Source organism: Cydia strobilella, chromosome 16 (genome assembly GCF_947568885.1).
Source record: "Cydia strobilella chromosome 16, ilCydStro3.1, whole genome shotgun sequence".
Lineage (NCBI taxonomy): Eukaryota > Metazoa > Arthropoda > Insecta > Lepidoptera > Tortricidae > Cydia > Cydia strobilella.
In genome coordinates this window covers 15,963,494-15,986,239 of record NC_086056.1, presented here as the reverse complement: position 1 = coordinate 15,986,239, position 22,746 = coordinate 15,963,494, and the positions used below count along the sequence as shown (strand labels likewise).

The 22,746-nt window shown below is 52.6% G+C and overlaps 1 protein-coding gene across 1 annotated transcript in view; it reads right to left on the bottom strand.

The window, feature by feature from the left end:
* LOC134748227 (integrator complex subunit 1) overlaps positions 1-22,746 on the bottom strand; it is a 72,720-nt gene that overhangs the window by 36,278 nt on the left and 13,696 nt on the right. The window contains exons 11-19 of the mRNA XM_063682948.1: positions 22,324-22,470; positions 21,935-22,107; positions 20,712-20,864; positions 19,127-19,277; positions 18,754-18,959; positions 11,989-12,184; positions 4,460-4,530; positions 3,470-3,635; positions 508-648 (exon numbers count right to left, since the gene is read on the bottom strand). Coding sequence (XP_063539018.1) covers positions 508-648; positions 3,470-3,635; positions 4,460-4,530; positions 11,989-12,184; positions 18,754-18,959; positions 19,127-19,277; positions 20,712-20,864; positions 21,935-22,107; positions 22,324-22,470 — 1,404 coding nt within the window. The remainder of the gene's footprint in view (positions 1-507; positions 649-3,469; positions 3,636-4,459; positions 4,531-11,988; positions 12,185-18,753; positions 18,960-19,126; positions 19,278-20,711; positions 20,865-21,934; positions 22,108-22,323; positions 22,471-22,746) is intronic.

The following is a 22,746-nucleotide window of genomic DNA, read 5'->3' as shown; positions in this document are numbered from 1 at the left end:
CTTATGCACAAATAATTTATAACTTTCTTTGTGTACCCCGTGTGGTTGTATGTACGAGTAAGCAACCTGCCCGTGCATACATATACATGGATGAATGAATATAGATACACTTCAAGTTACTGATAAGTTTGTTAATTAATGATAACTTTGTTTTCCGCTTACTGCTCCTACACTAGCTACTTTAGATTAGAAATTATTTAATTAAGGTAGGGCACTCAAGGTCTATTAACACATTGCTTATTATTACATCATTTTTGTATATGACTGTTTGTTGCCTAAATAAATTAAAAAAAAAAAAAAAAAAAAAAAAGAATTCTCCCTGGTGCGTCAAAAACCACTCTCACTTTAGTAGTTGACATCATTGCAGCGATAACTCTGTGACATCACGGTGCTGAATATTTGAGAGAGGTTAAAATTTATGAATTGTGAGCTGGTCGGGTAACGAGTTCGTTTGCGATTTCGTTAGGTAATCTCTAGTGGCTAATGAGTCATAGTGTTGTCACGCACCTTCCGCAAGTGTGTGTAGAAGATGGAGGTGATGGCGTGAAGAGTGCGGTGCTGCAGACGATCAGGCACAGCTCGGGGTTCCGCCGGTGGAAGTACGCCACCTATCACTACTTGGCGCTCCATCACCACTTGACTCAAGTCCTGCACAAAGAAACACAATACATGGTAAAGTTTAGTCAGCAACGGTGAGAATAGACGGTATCTTGTCTTTTTTTACGTGTTCGCAAAGACTTAGTATAAATATCAATAAACCTTTACTCGTGACAGTCACAAACATGTACACTTGTACAGACAACAAAAACAAAAAATAACAAAACAGTGTGCATTACAAAACGGACCCAATTTAACCCTATTTAGTACGTAGGGGGCGAGACGGGCGAGGCATACCAGCACTAGGGGAGGGAGGGTGTCGGCGTGCTCAGCGAGGAAGGCGATGTAGGCGGCGAGGTGGCGCGGCACGCACTCGGCGAGGGGTCGTCTAGTTACATACCAGCACTAGGGGAGGGAGGGTGTCGGCGTGCTCAGCGAGGAAGGCGATGTAGGCGGCGAGGTGGCGCGGCACGCACTCGGCGAGGGGTCGTCTAGTTACATACCAGCACTAGGGGAGGGAGGGTGTCGGCGTGCTCAGCGAGGAAGGCGATGTAGGCGGCGAGGTGGCGCGGCACGCACTCGGCGAGGGGTCGTCTAGTTACATACCAGCACTAGGGGAGGGAGGGTGTCGGCGTGCTCAGCGAGGAAGGCGATGTAGGCGGCGAGGTGGCGCGGCACGCACTCGGCGAGGGGTCGTCTAGTTACATACCAGCACTAGGGGAGGGAGGGTGTCGGCGTGCTCAGCGAGGAAGGCGATGTAGGCGGCGAGGTGGCGCGGCACGCACTCGGCGAGGGGTCGTCTAGTTACATACCAGCACTAGGGGAGGGAGGGTGTCGGCGTGCTCAGCGAGGAAGGCGATGTAGGCGGCGAGGTGGCGCGGCACGCACTCGGCGAGGGGTCGTCTAGTTACATACCAGCACTAGGGGAGGGAGGGTGTCGGCGTGCTCAGCGAGGAAGGCGATGTAGGCGGCGAGGTGGCGCGGCACGCACTCGGCGAGGGGTCGTCTAGTTACATACCAGCACTAGGGGAGGGAGGGTGTCGGCGTGCTCAGCGAGGAAGGCGATGTAGGCGGCGAGGTGGCGCGGCACGCACTCGGCGAGGGGTCGTCTAGTTACATACCAGCACTAGGGGAGGGAGGGTGTCGGCGTGCTCAGCGAGGAAGGCGATGTAGGCGGCGAGGTGGCGCGGCACGCACTCGGCGAGGGGTCGTCTAGTTACATACCAGCACTAGGGGAGGGAGGGTGTCGGCGTGCTCAGCGAGGAAGGCGATGTAGGCGGCGAGGTGGCGCGGCACGCACTCGGCGAGGGGTCGTCTAGTTACATACCAGCACTAGGGGAGGGAGGGTGTCGGCGTGCTCAGCGAGGAAGGCGATGTAGGCGGCGAGGTGGCGCGGCACGCACTCGGCGAGGGGTCGTCTAGTTACATACCAGCACTAGGGGAGGGAGGGTGTCGGCGTGCTCAGCGAGGAAGGCGATGTAGGCGGCGAGGTGGCGCGGCACGCACTCGGCGAGGGGTCGTCTAGTTACATACCAGCACTAGGGGAGGGAGGGTGTCGGCGTGCTCAGCGAGGAAGGCGATGTAGGCGGCGAGGTGGCGCGGCACGCACTCGGCGAGGGGTCGTCTAGTTACATACCAGCACTAGGGGAGGGAGGGTGTCGGCGTGCTCAGCGAGGAAGGCGATGTAGGCGGCGAGGTGGCGCGGCACGCACTCGGCGAGGGGTCGTCTAGTTACATACCAGCACTAGGGGAGGGAGGGTGTCGGCGTGCTCAGCGAGGAAGGCGATGTAGGCGGCGAGGTGGCGCGGCACGCACTCGGCGAGGGGTCGTCTAGTTACATACCAGCACTAGGGGAGGGAGGGTGTCGGCGTGCTCAGCGAGGAAGGCGATGTAGGCGGCGAGGTGGCGCGGCACGCACTCGGCGAGGGGTCGTCTAGTTACATACCAGCACTAGGGGAGGGAGGGTGTCGGCGTGCTCAGCGAGGAAGGCGATGTAGGCGGCGAGGTGGCGCGGCACGCACTCGGCGAGGGGTCGTCTAGTTACATACCAGCACTAGGGGAGGGAGGGTGTCGGCGTGCTCAGCGAGGAAGGCGATGTAGGCGGCGAGGTGGCGCGGCACGCACTCGGCGAGGGGTCGTCTAGTTACATACCAGCACTAGGGGAGGGAGGGTGTCGGCGTGCTCAGCGAGGAAGGCGATGTAGGCGGCGAGGTGGCGCGGCACGCACTCGGCGAGGGGTCGTCTAGTTACATACCAGCACTAGGGGAGGGAGGGTGTCGGCGTGCTCAGCGAGGAAGGCGATGTAGGCGGCGAGGTGGCGCGGCACGCACTCGGCGAGGGGTCGTCTAGTTACATACCAGCACTAGGGGAGGGAGGGTGTCGGCGTGCTCAGCGAGGAAGGCGATGTAGGCGGCGAGGTGGCGCGGCACGCACTCGGCGAGGGGTCGTCTAGTTACATACCAGCACTAGGGGAGGGAGGGTGTCGGCGTGCTCAGCGAGGAAGGCGATGTAGGCGGCGAGGTGGCGCGGCACGCACTCGGCGAGGGGTCGTCTAGTTACATACCAGCACTAGGGGAGGGAGGGTGTCGGCGTGCTCAGCGAGGAAGGCGATGTAGGCGGCGAGGTGGCGCGGCACGCACTCGGCGAGGGGTCGTCTAGTTACATACCAGCACTAGGGGAGGGAGGGTGTCGGCGTGCTCAGCGAGGAAGGCGATGTAGGCGGCGAGGTGGCGCGGCACGCACTCGGCGAGAGGTCGTCTAGTTACATACCAGCACTAGGGGAGGGAGGGTGTCGGCGTGCTCAGCGAGGAAGGCGATGTAGGCGGCGAGGTGGCGCGGCACGCACTCGGCGAGGGGTCGTCTAGTTACATACCAGCACTAGGGGAGGGAGGGTGTCGGCGTGCTCAGCGAGGAAGGCGATGTAGGCGGCGAGGTGGCGCGGCACGCACTCGGCGAGGCAGGCGGCGCGGAGACGGGCGAGGACCTCGTCGCGGACGGCATCCCAGTGGCGAAGCTGGACTAGCAGCTCGAGCCATTCCCTGAAGATAAATATTGCGTTAAACTCTAGAAATCTAGTTTTAATATTCAGCAACCTCTGTGTTGCGTCTTCTGATGACGATTGCCTATTTATTTTACCCGTTGTTGATAGAGTGAGACCAAGATAAGTCTGCAAAGATTTCAATAACACACGCAGTGCAAGTGTTATTTTAAAAGTCAAACTTCTATGAAAGTATGACGTATAAATAACACTTGCACCGCGTGTGCTATCAAAATCAAAATTATTGCCATCTTCTTCTTATTAATTTTCTGCAATTTCTTGTCGGACTATATGTACAATATGCATGTATTGTTTGTCATTTGTACTTAGTAATAAGTTTTTATTAATATTCGTTTACATATAGGAAACTATAGGTCTATTGCCAGAAAAATGTTACTTTAAATACTCATCTGTTTTATAAGACTGTTTGTTTCTTAATAAATAATTTAAAAAAATAAAAAATAAAAATAACATTGCAGACTTATGTTGGTCTAACTTTAATAGCTGTGTCAATATTTTGCAATTTTTTATAATAATTATAAATAAATAAAATTTCTTTATTTCGGACAAATGCATCCATAGAGTGTTAGTACTACAAGCAGAATCTTAATCTAGTGTTAGTATTTAATACAATAGGTACCTACTTATATTATGAATTGAACAACACTTTTAATTTGCTCGGTCCAGTGCTTGAGGATCGGACAATCAAACCTATCGGCAATTTCTCTTAGAATGCTGTTGATTATATCCTCAAACTTACAGGTAAACTATAGATACAGAAGTCATTTAGATGAACAAGTAGGTCACACTAAACGTTACACTTACTCAGGGCCGACGTCTGCGTTGTAGTCCATTTCAGCCGTATCTTCAGCCTGCGTCAGAACTAGTTTGAGGCCCTGCAAAACAAACAAAACATTTAGTTTATCCAATACATCAAAACAACGACAAGAGCCTCCTTATCCTCACTGATCGCAAGAAATAGCGGTCTCCAAAGTATGGCCCGTGAAAAGTGCCTAAATAGAATCAGACTCTCGAAAGGAAGCTGATTCCTGACTGCGGCCCTCGGATTAAAGCTTGCAGGCTTTAAAGTTACTGTTTCGAGTAATTGTGCAAAAACTAAACTTGACCTTGAGCTTGTGCGCGGGTAGGCGCACGCGAGTGCGCCGCAAGTGCTAGAAACTGTTCGCTATATAAACATGTTTACCCTGTTAGCTTGTGCGCGGGTGGGCGCATGCGAGTGCGCGAGTCGCTGCGTGTAGTACTGCAGCACGGCGCGCGCGCCCTCCTCGCTCGACGCCACCGTGCGCCGCAGGTGCTGGAAACTGTTCGCTATATAAACATGTTTACCCTGTTGGCTTGTGCGCGGGTGGGCGCATGCGAGTGCGCGAGTCGCTGCGTGTAGTACTGCAGCACGGCGCGCGCGCCCTCCTCGCTCGACGCCACCGTGCGCCGCAGGTGCTGGAAACTGTTCGCTATATAAACATGTTTACCCTGTTGGCTTGTGCGCGGGTGGGCGCATGCGAGTGCGCGAGTCGCTGCGTGTAGTACTGCAGCACGGCGCGCGCGCCCTCCTCGCTCGACGCCACCGTGCGCCGCAGGTGCTGGAAACTGTTCGCTATATAAACATGTTTACCCTGTTGGCTTGTGCGCGGGTGGGCGCATGCGAGTGCGCGAGTCGCTGCGTGTAGTACTGCAGCACGGCGCGCGCGCCCTCCTCGCTCGACGCCACCGTGCGCCGCAGGTGCTGGAAACTGTTCGCTATATAAACATGTTTACCCTGTTGGCTTGTGCGCGGGTGGGCGCATGCGAGTGCGCGAGTCGCTGCGTGTAGTACTGCAGCACGGCGCGCGCGCCCTCCTCGCTCGACGCCACCGTGCGCCGCAGGTGCTGGAAACTGTTCGCTATATAAACATGTTTACCCTGTTGGCTTGTGCGCGGGTGGGCGCATGCGAGTGCGCGAGTCGCTGCGTGTAGTACTGCAGCACGGCGCGCGCGCCCTCCTCGCTCGACGCCACCGTGCGCCGCAGGTGCTGGAAACTGTTCGCTATATAAACATGTTTACCCTGTTGGCTTGTGCGCGGGTGGGCGCATGCGAGTGCGCGAGTCGCTGCGTGTAGTACTGCAGCACGGCGCGCGCGCCCTCCTCGCTCGACGCCACCGTGCGCCGCAGGTGCTGGAAACTGTTCGCTATATAAACATGTTTACCCTGTTGGCTTGTGCGCGGGTGGGCGCATGCGAGTGCGCGAGTCGCTGCGTGTAGTACTGCAGCACGGCGCGCGCGCCCTCCTCGCTCGACGCCACCGTGCGCCGCAGGTGCTGGAAACTGTTCGCTATATAAACATGTTTACCCTGTTGGCTTGTGCGCGGGTGGGCGCATGCGAGTGCGCGAGTCGCTGCGTGTAGTACTGCAGCACGGCGCGCGCGCCCTCCTCGCTCGACGCCACCGTGCGCCGCAGGTGCTGGAAACTGTTCGCTATATAAACATGTTTACCCTGTTGGCTTGTGCGCGGGTGGGCGCATGCGAGTGCGCGAGTCGCTGCGTGTAGTACTGCAGCACGGCGCGCGCGCCCTCCTCGCTCGACGCCACCGTGCGCCGCAGGTGCTGGAAACTGTTCGCTATATAAACATGTTTACCCTGTTGGCTTGTGCGCGGGTGGGCGCATGCGAGTGCGCGAGTCGCTGCGTGTAGTACTGCAGCACGGCGCGCGCGCCCTCCTCGCTCGACGCCACCGTGCGCCGCAGGTGCTGGAAACTGTTCGCTATATAAACATGTTTACCCTGTTGGCTTGTGCGCGGGTGGGCGCATGCGAGTGCGCGAGTCGCTGCGTGTAGTACTGCAGCACGGCGCGCGCGCCCTCCTCGCTCGACGCCACCGTGCGCCGCAGGTGCTGGAAACTGTTCGCTATATAAACATGTTTACCCTGTTGGCTTGTGCGCGGGTGGGCGCATGCGAGTGCGCGAGTCGCTGCGTGTAGTACTGCAGCACGGCGCGCGCGCCCTCCTCGCTCGACGCCACCGTGCGCCGCAGGTGCTGGAAACTGTTCGCTATATAAACATGTTTACCCTGTTGGCTTGTGCGCGGGTGGGCGCATGCGAGTGCGCGAGTCGCTGCGTGTAGTACTGCAGCACGGCGCGCGCGCCCTCCTCGCTCGACGCCACCGTGCGCCGCAGGTGCTGGAAACTGTTCGCTATATAAACATGTTTACCCTGTTGGCTTGTGCGCGGGTGGGCGCATGCGAGTGCGCGAGTCGCTGCGTGTAGTACTGCAGCACGGCGCGCGCGCCCTCCTCGCTCGACGCCACCGTGCGCCGCAGGTGCTGGAAACTGTTCGCTATATAAACATGTTTACCCTGTTGGCTTGTGCGCGGGTGGGCGCATGCGAGTGCGCGAGTCGCTGCGTGTAGTACTGCAGCACGGCGCGCGCGCCCTCCTCGCTCGACGCCACCGTGCGCCGCAGGTGCTGGAAACTGTTCGCTATATAAACATGTTTACCCTGTTGGCTTGTGCGCGGGTGGGCGCATGCGAGTGCGCGAGTCGCTGCGTGTAGTACTGCAGCACGGCGCGCGCGCCCTCCTCGCTCGACGCCACCGTGCGCCGCAGGTGCTGGAAACTGTTCGCTATATAAACATGTTTACCCTGTTGGCTTGTGCGCGGGTGGGCGCATGCGAGTGCGCGAGTCGCTGCGTGTAGTACTGCAGCACGGCGCGCGCGCCCTCCTCGCTCGACGCCACCGTGCGCCGCAGGTGCTGGAAACTGTTCGCTATATAAACATGTTTACCCTGTTGGCTTGTGCGCGGGTGGGCGCATGCGAGTGCGCGAGTCGCTGCGTGTAGTACTGCAGCACGGCGCGCGCGCCCTCCTCGCTCGACGCCACCGTGCGCCGCAGGTGCTGGAAACTGTTCGCTATATAAACATGTTTACCCTGTTGGCTTGTGCGCGGGTGGGCGCATGCGAGTGCGCGAGTCGCTGCGTGTAGTACTGCAGCACGGCGCGCGCGCCCTCCTCGCTCGACGCCACCGTGCGCCGCAGGTGCTGGAAACTGTTCGCTATATAAACATGTTTACCCTGTTGGCTTGTGCGCGGGTGGGCGCATGCGAGTGCGCGAGTCGCTGCGTGTAGTACTGCAGCACGGCGCGCGCGCCCTCCTCGCTCGACGCCACCGTGCGCCGCAGGTGCTGGAAACTGTTCGCTATATAAACATGTTTACCCTGTTGGCTTGTGCGCGGGTGGGCGCATGCGAGTGCGCGAGTCGCTGCGTGTAGTACTGCAGCACGGCGCGCGCGCCCTCCTCGCTCGACGCCACCGTGCGCCGCAGGTGCTGGAAACTGTTCGCTATATAAACATGTTTACCCTGTTGGCTTGTGCGCGGGTGGGCGCATGCGAGTGCGCGAGTCGCTGCGTGTAGTACTGCAGCACGGCGCGCGCGCCCTCCTCGCTCGACGCCACCGTGCGCCGCAGGTGCTGGAAACTGTTCGCTATATAAACATGTTTACCCTGTTGGCTTGTGCGCGGGTGGGCGCATGCGAGTGCGCGAGTCGCTGCGTGTAGTACTGCAGCACGGCGCGCGCGCCCTCCTCGCTCGACGCCACCGTGCGCCGCAGGTGCTGGAAACTGTTCGCTATATAAACATGTTTACCCTGTTGGCTTGTGCGCGGGTGGGCGCATGCGAGTGCGCGAGTCGCTGCGTGTAGTACTGCAGCACGGCGCGCGCGCCCTCCTCGCTCGACGCCACCGTGCGCCGCAGGTGCTGGAAACTGTTCGCTATATAAACATGTTTACCCTGTTGGCTTGTGCGCGGGTGGGCGCATGCGAGTGCGCGAGTCGCTGCGTGTAGTACTGCAGCACGGCGCGCGCGCCCTCCTCGCTCGACGCCACCGTGCGCCGCAGGTGCTGGAAACTGTTCGCTATATAAACATGTTTACCCTGTTGGCTTGTGCGCGGGTGGGCGCATGCGAGTGCGCGAGTCGCTGCGTGTAGTACTGCAGCACGGCGCGCGCGCCCTCCTCGCTCGACGCCACCGTGCGCCGCAGGTGCTGGAAACTGTTCGCTATATAAACATGTTTACCCTGTTGGCTTGTGCGCGGGTGGGCGCATGCGAGTGCGCGAGTCGCTGCGTGTAGTACTGCAGCACGGCGCGCGCGCCCTCCTCGCTCGACGCCACCGTGCGCCGCAGGTGCTGGAAACTGTTCGCTATATAAACATGTTTACCCTGTTGGCTTGTGCGCGAGTGGGCGCATGCGAGTGCGCGAGTCGCTGCGTGTAGTACTGCAGCACGGCGCGCGCGCCCTCCTCGCTCGACGCCACCGTGCGCCGCAGGTGCTGGAAACTGTTCGCTATATAAACATGTTTACCCTGTTGGCTTGTGCGCGGGTGGGCGCATGCGAGTGCGCGAGTCGCTGCGTGTAGTACTGCAGCACGGCGCGCGCGCCCTCCTCGCTCGACGCCACCGTGCGCCGCAGGTGCTGGAAACTGTTCGCTATATAAACATGTTTACCCTGTTGGCTTGTGCGCGGGTGGGCGCATGCGAGTGCGCGAGTCGCTGCGTGTAGTACTGCAGCACGGCGCGCGCGCCCTCCTCGCTCGACGCCACCGTGCGCCGCAGGTGCTGGAAACTGTTCGCTATATAAACATGTTTACCCTGTTGGCTTGTGCGCGGGTGGGCGCATGCGAGTGCGCGAGTCGCTGCGTGTAGTACTGCAGCACGGCGCGCGCGCCCTCCTCGCTCGACGCCACCGTGCGCCGCAGGTGCTGGAAACTGTTCGCTATATAAACATGTTTACCCTGTTGGCTTGTGCGCGGGTGGGCGCATGCGAGTGCGCGAGTCGCTGCGTGTAGTACTGCAGCACGGCGCGCGCGCCCTCCTCGCTCGACGCCACCGTGCGCCGCAGGTGCTGGAAACTGTTCGCTATATAAACATGTTTACCCTGTTGGCTTGTGCGCGGGTGGGCGCATGCGAGTGCGCGAGTCGCTGCGTGTAGTACTGCAGCACGGCGCGCGCGCCCTCCTCGCTCGACGCCACCGTGCGCCGCAGGTGCTGGAAACTGTTCGCTATATAAACATGTTTACCCTGTTGGCTTGTGCGCGGGTGGGCGCATGCGAGTGCGCGAGTCGCTGCGTGTAGTACTGCAGCACGGCGCGCGCGCCCTCCTCGCTCGACGCCACCGTGCGCCGCAGGTGCTGGAAACTGTTCGCTATATAAACATGTTTACCCTGTTGGCTTGTGCGCGGGTGGGCGCATGCGAGTGCGCGAGTCGCTGCGTGTAGTACTGCAGCACGGCGCGCGCGCCCTCCTCGCTCGACGCCACCGTGCGCCGCAGGTGCTGGAAACTGTTCGCTATATAAACATGTTTACCCTGTTGGCTTGTGCGCGGGTGGGCGCATGCGAGTGCGCGAGTCGCTGCGTGTAGTACTGCAGCACGGCGCGCGCGCCCTCCTCGCTCGACGCCACCGTGCGCCGCAGGTGCTGGAAACTGTTCGCTATATAAACATGTTTACCCTGTTGGCTTGTGCGCGGGTGGGCGCATGCGAGTGCGCGAGTCGCTGCGTGTAGTACTGCAGCACGGCGCGCGCGCCCTCCTCGCTCGACGCCACCGTGCGCCGCAGGTGCTGGAAACTGTTCGCTATATAAACATGTTTACCCTGTTGGCTTGTGCGCGGGTGGGCGCATGCGAGTGCGCGAGTCGCTGCGTGTAGTACTGCAGCACGGCGCGCGCGCCCTCCTCGCTCGACGCCACCGTGCGCCGCAGGTGCTGGAAACTGTTCGCTATATAAACATGTTTACCCTGTTGGCTTGTGCGCGGGTGGGCGCATGCGAGTGCGCGAGTCGCTGCGTGTAGTACTGCAGCACGGCGCGCGCGCCCTCCTCGCTCGACGCCACCGTGCGCCGCAGGTGCTGGAAACTGTTCGCTATATAAACATGTTTACCCTGTTGGCTTGTGCGCGGGTGGGCGCATGCGAGTGCGCGAGTCGCTGCGTGTAGTACTGCAGCACGGCGCGCGCGCCCTCCTCGCTCGACGCCACCGTGCGCCGCAGGTGCTGGAAACTGTTCGCTATATAAACATGTTTACCCTGTTGGCTTGTGCGCGGGTGGGCGCATGCGAGTGCGCGAGTCGCTGCGTGTAGTACTGCAGCACGGCGCGCGCGCCCTCCTCGCTCGACGCCACCGTGCGCCGCAGGTGCTGGAAACTGTTCGCTATATAAACATGTTTACCCTGTTGGCTTGTGCGCGGGTGGGCGCATGCGAGTGCGCGAGTCGCTGCGTGTAGTACTGCAGCACGGCGCGCGCGCCCTCCTCGCTCGACGCCACCGTGCGCCGCAGGTGCTGGAAACTGTTCGCTATATAAACATGTTTACCCTGTTGGCTTGTGCGCGGGTGGGCGCATGCGAGTGCGCGAGTCGCTGCGTGTAGTACTGCAGCACGGCGCGCGCGCCCTCCTCGCTCGACGCCACCGTGCGCCGCAGGTGCTGGAAACTGTTCGCTATATAAACATGTTTACCCTGTTGGCTTGTGCGCGGGTGGGCGCATGCGAGTGCGCGAGTCGCTGCGTGTAGTACTGCAGCACGGCGCGCGCGCCCTCCTCGCTCGACGCCACCGTGCGCCGCAGGTGCTGGAAACTGTTCGCTATATAAACATGTTTACCCTGTTGGCTTGTGCGCGGGTGGGCGCATGCGAGTGCGCGAGTCGCTGCGTGTAGTACTGCAGCACGGCGCGCGCGCCCTCCTCGCTCGACGCCACCGTGCGCCGCAGGTGCTGGAAACTGTTCGCTATATAAACATGTTTACCCTGTTGGCTTGTGCGCGGGTGGGCGCATGCGAGTGCGCGAGTCGCTGCGTGTAGTACTGCAGCACGGCGCGCGCGCCCTCCTCGCTCGACGCCACCGTGCGCCGCAGGTGCTGGAAACTGTTCGCTATATAAACATGTTTACCCTGTTGGCTTGTGCGCGGGTGGGCGCATGCGAGTGCGCGAGTCGCTGCGTGTAGTACTGCAGCACGGCGCGCGCGCCCTCCTCGCTCGACGCCACCGTGCGCCGCAGGTGCTGGAAACTGTTCGCTATATAAACATGTTTACCCTGTTGGCTTGTGCGCGGGTGGGCGCATGCGAGTGCGCGAGTCGCTGCGTGTAGTACTGCAGCACGGCGCGCGCGCCCTCCTCGCTCGACGCCACCGTGCGCCGCAGGTGCTGGAAACTGTTCGCTATATAAACATGTTTACCCTGTTGGCTTGTGCGCGGGTGGGCGCATGCGAGTGCGCGAGTCGCTGCGTGTAGTACTGCAGCACGGCGCGCGCGCCCTCCTCGCTCGACGCCACCGTGCGCCGCAGGTGCTGGAAACTGTTCGCTATATAAACATGTTTACCCTGTTGGCTTGTGCGCGGGTGGGCGCATGCGAGTGCGCGAGTCGCTGCGTGTAGTACTGCAGCACGGCGCGCGCGCCCTCCTCGCTCGACGCCACCGTGCGCCGCAGGTGAGCGGCCAGCTCGCCCGCCTTGCCTGCCTCGCCGCCCGCACCGCCCGCGGATAGGAACTCGCACAAGCATTGCACTGGTAGCACACTATTTAAAAAAAAAACATGTGTAATAATTGACTAGCACGTTATTACACACACACGTGAAACACAGGGTACCCTAGTTCAGGCACATGTAAAACGTCACTATTTTGTAAGCCTTTGTTATGTATGAATGTAAGCATGCCACGTATTTTGAATAAATTATGTTTATGTTTGTTTATTATTTCGCGGATTAGCAAAGTTATATATTTTTTTTAATGTATAAGTGTGCAAAATGAGTGGATGCCCGACCAGCGGGCGTCCATATTTTAAAAAAAAACGCAAACGTATCAAGCACGCTGCTCTGATCTCTTCCAAACTTGACCCACACCGCACGCCCCGGTGACCCATGACTCGGGAACAAATCCATGCTCATCACACTATTTGTACTCTTCATGTATTGTGCAAAGAAGTTTAAATTAAAAAAATACAAAAATAGGCAGGGTCCGGTGGTAAATGAAAACAAGACTACTTATGATTTTTCATATGCCAACATCTAAATAATGATGATAATGGTTACAAAAAGAAAAAGCCTACTCCGTTCACTTTAACAATACAAACAATGACCGGTCAGTTAAGACTGCGTCATCACAAGGTACTTAAATAACCACCTACGTTCGTTCAAGTCGTAACGAGACGCTATTGCTCAGCGGCAAGCGGCAACCTATAAACGTCAGGTGACAACCAATAACTCACTAATTACTACCACAAGGTCCACAAGTTAAGGGGATCCCATGCCCCAATGACCTTCAATTTGAATCCCATAGTTTTCTAATGTTTTTGGTAGCTTATCATATTAACAGCAACGGTTTTAAGAAATATAGTATCCCATATTTACCTCAGTTATAATTTATATCGTTGGAACACCGGAAATGATAAAAATACTTTTGTAAACCTTAACATTATTTTATTAAAAAATATTTAAAACGTTGAAAATTTTTGAGCGGTTGAAACGCTCATAATTTTTGGCGCGAATTCGACAGAGCGTGATGACGTCACACGTTGGGCGGTCCAACTGACGTTTGCTACTAATGACACTAATCTGTCGAACGCGTGACGTCACGTGGCGTTTCGAGCGTTTCGCTCACTAGCTTTTCGCGGGCAAATTTTTGTACTTTTTATTTATAATTTTAAGTAGTTAAATGGTAATTTAAAAACGGAAATGCATTTGTAACATGATATAACGGTAACAAACATCCGAATAAAACATATTTCGTTCAAATATAAACTTCATGCATGAGGCTAATTCTATTCGACTGGTAATTCTACACAAGATGCTTCGTCGTTTTAGTGACATCAAACAATTGCTAGTTACCATTAAAAAAAAACACTGTTGACAGACCATTTGCATACCTTATTGCAACGAGATAAGGTTTACATATGGCCAGTTAAGGGTGTTGCTCATTGACAAATAGTTATTGATATTGTTGCATTACAAACCTGTAGAATGGGCATGTAAAAATAATAAAAAAATTACCCCCATTAAAACATAGCGCGATCGATTCTCCTATCGATTCTGAACAAACTATTTTTAGGTTTTCAGTGGATCATGAAACACCGTGTATATGTAGTGCAAAACACTGATTTAAACTTTCACGATTTTTATTCATTATTATTTTACGCGATTAAGTCCCGTCGTTGTGAATAATAATGTAGTGCAAAAGTAGGAGATACGATTCAAAACTTGTCAAAAATCGATGAAAACCTCGGGTAGCCCCTTAAGCAAGAGCCATAGCGAATCATATCAATACCTAAGTAAGGTTGATTTTTGTTAATTTATTTTTTTGTAATCGTATTCGTTTGTCTCGTTAGTTTTGTTTACTAATTAATTTAACTAGGAAAGTTAACAGACAATACAGCATATGAATTACGATGCACATTTCAATCAATCACTGCATCCTCATACAATGTAAAATATTTTCCTTATTGACTCAGGCTACTTGTTATTTGAATAATCTTTACCTACACGTATGTTTTCTAGCCTTTTGCTCAGTGCGTCTCCCTCGTTACAGGCTAGACAGAGGGTTTACCGAGCAAAAAGTGGGAAATACTTGTGCAAGCTACACAGGAGGTAAAACGATATATTGTTGTTGCAACCATGCATTTATTGTAAACCTGTTTGTCTGTTATATTTCAAATAATTTTTAAATAAATTAGAAAATGGTGTAAGCGTGGGAGTGAAAAATGTTCTATAAGCCGGTATGAAACGCGAAGAGGCAGAAAACTGGACTGAAAAGTACAGATGACACTTGAAAAAGAAATTAGTAAACGAAGTTAGAAAGCAAGTTATAAAATGACATCTGAAGTTGAGGAAAACCAATAATGCTATAAGTACGAAGCTCGGATCACAGTGTGGGATTACAATGAAGATGAATTATTCTTGGAAAGTTTTCGTCGATCCCAAAAAGATTCACGATGATATCTACGGATGTGAGTTCGACTTGTGGCCTGGACCCAGGATCCATCCGGATGAAATGTTTCCGTACGTGTACTGGATAATGTTCAGTGTGTTCACCACCAACATAGTGGTAGCTACAGGCAGTGTTATCTTCGGTGTCACCTCATGGATCCTAATCACCCGATGGAGACAATTTAAAAACTATGTGTTTCTGAATGTGATTATAATGAGTATTGTCACGTTATTAATGAACTATACATTAAACCGAACGTTTTTCTATGCTCATTTGAATAATGGCGAAGTGTTTGATATCACGTACTTTAAACTGCCCACGTGTAAGATTTTAGTTCAAGTAGCGTTTGTGCTGTCTCGCATAGCGATGAGCCACTGGCTGTTGGTGGCCACTGTGATGTTTTACATGGATATCGTGAAAGTGTTTAACAATCGGATCCGACATAGATATTTGATTACAAATTTATTCACCTGGCTAGGAACTTTATTGGAAGGATCTGTACTATTCTTAACAGTATGGTTAGGTCATTTAAAAGTTCGTCATGTAGGATACATTTCTTTTGGTATAACTTGTTTCTATAAAGCGATAAATACGGTACTGTATCTGAGGGTGTTATACACCTTGATAACTTTAGCAAAACGTGATAAAGGTTCAAGGAAAAATGTGTGTCAGAATATAACATTTTCGACGGCCGCTTGTATAACGTCGGCGATATCGTTCTACCCGCCGATGTTGCTGGCGATCGACTTCACGCAGAACATCACGGTGCGCCATATTTGTATAATAGTGAGTTTGTTGAGCCTGTTCGGTGTGCTCGGTTTCTTCTTGTCGATGCGGAGCCACCGAAAGGCGTGGAGTAAACATCTGCAGCGGCGGAAAGCGCGGAGTATGGATACGTTAGCCAACACGGTTTGATTATGCTTCAAATTTTCCAATTCGTCTATTTTACTTTTCATTAGAAACTAGGAAAAAAGTTTTATTAAATATATGTACTTAATAATAATTTATAAACTAGCATTTTCTTGATCGATTTAAAATCGGGACCTGCCTGCTATGTACTATTTTACAGACTGTAACCGGGAAATATAATTTAAGAGTAAAGTATGATTATTGGAGAATATGCTATAATAATGAGTACTGTGAAGTAAATAAGTTAGAGCTTAATCCCTCAAAGTGCTTTTCAATTACATTTTCCCGTCAACGCAATGTAACCTCCACATCATATACAATAAAGGGTCACCCGCTTGAGAAAGTAACTTATATGAAGGATTTGGGTATTATTCACGATTCTAAACTTATATTTGACAAGCACATATAGTATTATTAGTGGAGCACTAAAAGCGCTAGGCTTTATAATGAGAAATTCTATATACTTCACCCAAGCTAAAACCCTGAAAGTGCTTTATTGCGCATATGTGCGGAGTAAACTGGAGTACGCGTCACAGGTCTGGAACCCCTGCTATAATACTTACGTTGACCGAATCGAACGCGTTCAAAAAAAAATTATAAAATATTTATGCTTTAAACTGAAATATCCCTATAGCTCATCCAATTATTTAAGTATTTGTAAGAAACACCATCTAGTCCCATTGCAAAAAAGACGTGACATATCTGATATTACCTTTCTCCTGAACATCACCAGTGGTGTAACTGACTGTTCCGAGCTACTTAGTAAACTTTCTTTTATTACCCCCTATCGCTCTAAAAGGTACCATCCCCCAATATCTGTTAAGACTGCATCCTCCAAATATAGACAGAATAGCTTCCTGGTTCGCGCGAGTCGAAGGCTAAATGAGCTATCGAAAGAACTTGATATCGATATATTCAACTGTAAAGTTCCTAATGTGAGGCATAGTTTGGTTGAGCGGTGTTTTATGTGAGCGACATTTCTATTAATGTAATGTTACTCGTAGATGTAATCTTTTTTCTTTTTTTTTTTTTGTTTCGTTTTCATTACGCGATGAAATGCATGGAATTTATCAACTTAGTGTATTGGCGCCTTGTCACTAAATATGTATTCTTCATTTGAATCTGATCAATTTTACTTTAGAGTGTTTTTTATCTGGAACTATGTGACCTCTGTTGTTATTGAATAAGTATACCTATAAGTAGAAGCCCCTAGAGGGGCTAATGAACTAAGTGTTCAAAACTTAGGATTATTGTTCCCGACCCGGGTATGTCCCCCGACCCGGGTATGTCCTTAAACTACGTCCAAAAGAGAGGTATGGGCACTGTGAATAACATCTCGCTTTGTGTGGTAGGGCACAGGACAGCGGATGTCATTCCAGATCTAGAGCAGAGCCCAACTGGGGAGGTACCTCCACCTTACAGAAAACCGCAGCCAAATAACACTAGACCCTACTAATAGTGTTGTGTTCCTGCCGGTGAGTAAGGTTGCCAGAGCTCGAGGGAGAGGAGTGTTAGGGTCGGCAACGCGCATGTAACTCCTCTGGAGTTGCAGGCGTACATAGGCTATGGAGACTGCTTAACATCAGGCGGGCCGTATGCTTGTTTGCCACCGACGTAGTATAAAAAAAAAAAAAAAAAAAAAAAAAATTGTAAGGCTTCCATCGCCATTAATTTTCAATTTGGTATGTTTTTTATTTTATGTTATTTTTTCTCTCTTTTTTGTACGCATGTGTGTGTGCGTAAGTGTTAGCATTAGTTTAAAATTGAATATTTTGTTACTACCTGTGAGTTCCTGTAATTGGCTTCCTGTTTTAATCTTGTTGTTTATTGTAAGTGTATAGCTGTTGGTTCTCCTTAACATAAATAAATAAATAAATAATATACCTCTTTACAATTGTGGTACTTAATCGGAGTTTTAGTTTAAATATCTATGCTATCTCTAGTCACCGTATTATTTTGTGATACAATGTCTAAAATTTTACGTGTATATAATGTGAAAGTATGTATTTAATGATACAAAAATAAGGCTATAACAAAACGTGGACAGAAACATGATAATTTAATATTGTATTGTTATAAATATTTGCATGGCTTCTGTCTGTATTAGCAAATAAAAACTAATTATTGATCATTATCACTGTAAAGTAATAGGCACTCGTTAATTCAACTACAAACTCAGCTAACAGTGAATCGTTGTAAAGCGGCCGTTACATCTTTTTTGAAACTATACGACTACGATGACACTGAAAAACTCCTAAAAATCACTGTCTAAACTAAACTAAATACAATTAATACAAAAAGGTTACCTAACTTAATAAAACCTGGACTTTTAAAGAATTACCCTCCACTTAAAATGAACCATCAGTCACGCAATGCTTGATAATCTTGATATCTATTTTTTTTCTATATACGTTGTGCTTCCCTCATATATTACATATCCATCATATATCCATATATGCTTCCAAACATGCTATGCTTCTCATGATCTTTAGAATCTCACTAGTGATGACAACTACACACACATACAACACACACACACACACACACACACACACGCGCGCGCGCGCTCTCTCACACACACACACACACACACACACACACACACACACACACACACACACACACACACACACACACACACACATACACTCACACGCGCGCACATACACAAACACTTATTTCCAATTCTATTTGCTTTGTTTTTTTTTTCTTGTTGCAACCTGTTTTATTTTTTCTTTTTCTTGTCATCTTTATACAATATTACATATATATATGTATATATATCTAGTACTGCGCAAATACATGTATACCTACTGCTAGATAAGATTTAATGTGATCCGGGAGAGGTGGTGCTTCCTGCCATCATACAGTTTTTACTAGTACGGAAGAATCGTTTCCTGCTCTTATGAACAACATGATGTAAATTAAAATTGTACTTAAGGGAAATAAATAAATTGAAATAAATGTTTTTTATTTTTATTTTAACGATTTTGAAAAGTTTGGTGGCTTTTGAACTGATTATTTGCCTTAAAAAGTTTTGTTATTTGAATAAAAATATCACACGATGAAATTATATTTTATTTGGATTAATTTTCTACATAGTAAGTACATATATCCTCACTCACTCGACCCGCGTGTCGCGTGCCGCCACCACGAGCAGCACCAGCAGCAGAGGCGAGGAGCAGGGCCGGCTGCCGGCACAGCAGGCGGCCGAGGCGGAGCGCCTGGCTGGTCATGTATGTACATGTATACACACCTGAGCTCCAGCTGGTCGTGGCGCAGCAGCTGGTGCAGCCAGGGCATGGCCCGGCGCGTGCCGTGCCGCTCCACCAGCTCGAGGAGCAGGGCCGGCTGCCGGCACAGCAGGCGGCCGAGGCGGAGCGCCTGGCTGGTCTGCTGCAGGCTCTCGAGGATGGAAGCTGGAGGCTTGCGCGCTGGCCCGAGTGGATCTAGGGTCGTCAGCTGAAATGGAATATGGCGTCAGTAAGGTCAGTTAGAGGAGTCCACTGCTTCTCGTATATTATGTTATTGGTGATTTTACCCCAGATTAGTATGCCAAAACACAAAACCCTATGGAAATAGCCGAAGTTACTTAGACAGGGTGTCTTTATAGCTATAGAATTGTATACCTGACTGAGCAGCCGAGAGTTGTGTTCAGTAATGGGCAGCTTGGCGTTGCTGGCGGCTGCGAGGTGCGTCTCCAGCTGCAGCACAGCGGCTCGCTCGGCTTCTAACCGTTCCGCTTCTGCGGCGCTGTTGCTCCATTCCACGCTAGGTTTACTGTAACAATACGTTTGGAGATGTAAGTGTAGTTGTGTGAGACAGTAAGCGAAGACGTTTTCTATCTCGTCTGAACTGATTTTTACGTCAATGTTCGTCAATAAAATTTCATTGATTGTGACTATATCTAGATGTGTGTAGTCTAAAAAAACGTGTCCCCGAGTTTGACCGCGGACGACGCTGACGGTATACGGCGCCATATGTCTTAAGTAACTGTATATGAATATTCGTGAAGTTTTTAGGATCAAATTGGATCTTGCTGAGATCCATCCAGCAAGCAAGTTTTGCAGGGATTGCCAGTACAATGGCTGCTCGTACTGACCTGGTGATGCAGGTCTCGACGAGGGCCCGCAGCGTGGGGTAGGCGGCGGCGGCGCGCTCGGCGAACCCGCCGGGGTTGTGCGCCGCCAGCATCACCAGGAGGATCCATCCTCGCCAGTACAATGGCTGCTCGTACTGACCTGGTGATGCAGGTCTCGACGAGGGCCCGCAGCGTGGGGTAGGCGGCGGCGGCGCGCTCGGCGAACCCGCCGGGGTTGTGCGCCGCCAGCATCACCAGGAGGATCCATCCTCGCCAGTACAATGGCTGCTCGTACTGACCTGGTGATGCAGGTCTCGACGAGGGCCCGCAGCGTGGGGTAGGCGGCGGCGGCGCGCTCGGCGAACCCGCCGGGGTTGTGCGCCGCCAGCATCACCAGGAGGATCCATCCTCGCCAGTACAATGGCTGCTCGTACTGACCTGGTGATGCAGGTCTCGACGAGGGCCCGCAGCGTGGGGTAGGCGGCGGCGGCGCGCTCGGCGAACCCGCCGGGGTTGTGCGCCGCCAGCATCACCAGGAGGATCCATCCTCGCCAGTACAATGGCTGCTCGTACTGACCTGGTGATGCAGGTCTCGACGAGGGCCCGCAGCGTGGGGTAGGCGGCGGCGGCGCGCTCGGCGAACCCGCCGGGGTTGTGCGCCGCCAGCATCACCAGGAGGATCCATCCTCGCCAGTACAATGGCTGCTCGTACTGACCTGGTGATGCAGGTCTCGACGAGGGCCCGCAGCGTGGGGTAGGCGGCGGCGGCGCGCTCGGCGAACCCGCCGGGGTTGTGCGCCGCCAGCATCACCAGGAGGATCCATCCTCGCCAGTACAATGGCTGCTCGTACTGACCTGGTGATGCAGGTCTCGACGAGGGCCCGCAGCGTGGGGTAGGCGGCGGCGGCGCGCTCGGCGAACCCGCCGGGGTTGTGCGCCGCCAGCATCACCAGGAGGATCCATCCTCGCCAGTACAATGGCTGCTCGTACTGACCTGGTGATGCAGGTCTCGACGAGGGCCCGCAGCGTGGGGTAGGCGGCGGCGGCGCGCTCGGCGAACCCGCCGGGGTTGTGCGCCGCCAGCATCACCAGGAGGATCCATCCTCGCCAGTACAATGGCTGCTCGTACTGACCTGGTGATGCAGGTCTCGACGAGGGCCCGCAGCGTGGGGTAGGCGGCGGCGGCGCGCTCGGCGAACCCGCCGGGGTTGTGCGCCGCCAGCATCACCAGGAGGATCCATCCTCGCCAGTATAGTGACGTGATGGCCAGTGGAGGAGCCGTGTACCTGCAAACAATTATGAATATCATTTGCGGTTCAACGATACTTCAATTTCCCTGAGCAAGTCGCCATTTGAAATTGTCTTACGCCTAAACGACTGACGCGGCTGTGATTGTGACCAGGAAACACAATCATCTGGTACCGATATGGACACTGGTAGGGAAACGTTTTCGAGTGGTAGATTTTTCCATCCTTACAAAAAGGTATATTTTAGCGTAAGTGTAAGGCGAACCACGGGATTCGTAGTCAGCCAGTTTTTACTATATAGCAACGCGTCGTCGGGTTATAAACCTTCTAACTTTGTAATAAGGTTCACTTTAGTGTTTTAATATGTATTTACCCAGGTGGCAAGGAAATGGGGTTGGCAACTATCAAAGGTTTGCATAGATGGCGCCATCATAGCTTGCCCCTTTTTCTATGAGATTTGGCTTAAAGGGCTGGCATCCAGGGCATTAAAAAAACAAAAATTTGACACAATTCTAGGGACTGACAGGGCAAGCTATGCTGGCGCCATCTGCTAATTATTTCGACCGGCCAACCAACCCCATTGTCGAGTGGGGGAACTGGCACAGTTGGAACACGTAGTCGGCCAGTTCCATCTTGTCCACGGGTCGGGGAGTGTCGTTCGGTGGTAGGGCGCAGGTGCGGCGGACCATTTGTTCCATCATCTCGAATGTAGACCTTATGTGTTTGAGATAAGGTGTATAATTACTCTGGTGGTAAGGTGATGTTGTCGGGCGGGGTGAACTGGCACATTTGAAACACGTAGTCGGCCAGTTCCATCTTGTCCACGGGTCGGGGAGTGTCGTTCGGTGGTAGGGCGCAGGAGCGGCGGATCATTTGTTCCACCATCTCGAATGTAGACCTTATGTGTTTGAGATAAGGTGTATATTTACCCGGGTGGTAAGGTGATGTTGTCGGGCGGGGTGAACTGGCACAGTTGGAACACGTAGTCGGCCAGTTCCATCTTGTCCACGGGTCGGGGAGTGTCGTTCGGTGGTAGGGCGCAGGAGCGGCCGACCATTTGTTCCACCATCTCGAATGTAGACCTTATGTGTTTGAGATAAGGTGGTTACCCGGGTGGTAAGGTGATGTTGTCGGGCGGGGTGAACTGGCACAGTTGGAACACGTAGTCGGCCAGTTCCAACTTGTCCACGGGTAGGGGAGTGTCGTCCGGTGGTAGGGCGCAGGCGCGGCGGACTAGTTGTTCCACCAGTTCGAATGTTTCGGCAGGCCCTACTGGGATCTCCTGTATATGACAAAACGAATATCAGTTTATAGTCCCAAATATGAGTAATATCTTCAAGTATGACTCTTAGACTATATTCCTATTTGCCAAAGCATCCAAAAGTATCTTCGTTAGTGGGTACGGGGTACGAGTGGGCGTGGTTTAAGAAAATTTAGGCGGGGTCTTTGGTTAAGTTGTTTTAAAGTAGATTTAGGTTAGCTAGTGACTAGGCGTGACCTTAGCGAGACCGATGAAGATGACTCGCAGCAGGGTGTTCTGTGGCAGTGGCGTTTCGCAGCACAACCGGTACGTGAGCGCGCGCTCGGACTCCGGTGGCCAATTATCCGGTTTGCTGTACGTGTCCGCCGGCTCCACGAACATTATCTGGCAACAAAGGAATAATTAGGATTATCGAATCGGACCCGCTGAAGTGATTTCAATAGAAATTGAAAATAATGTAGACAAAGTATTTTACTTTCATTATTTCGTAATCCTGCACTTTTTAAGGACAACCATGATCTTATCAACAGGTTATAATAGGTATTTAAATAGTTTATCAGATCATTATTTAAGGATATTTCCGAGCGCCTTGTAGACGCCTCTGGTGACCAGAGGGCTGGCAGCTACTTTGGCCAGAGACTAAGTCTGGCCATCCAAAGA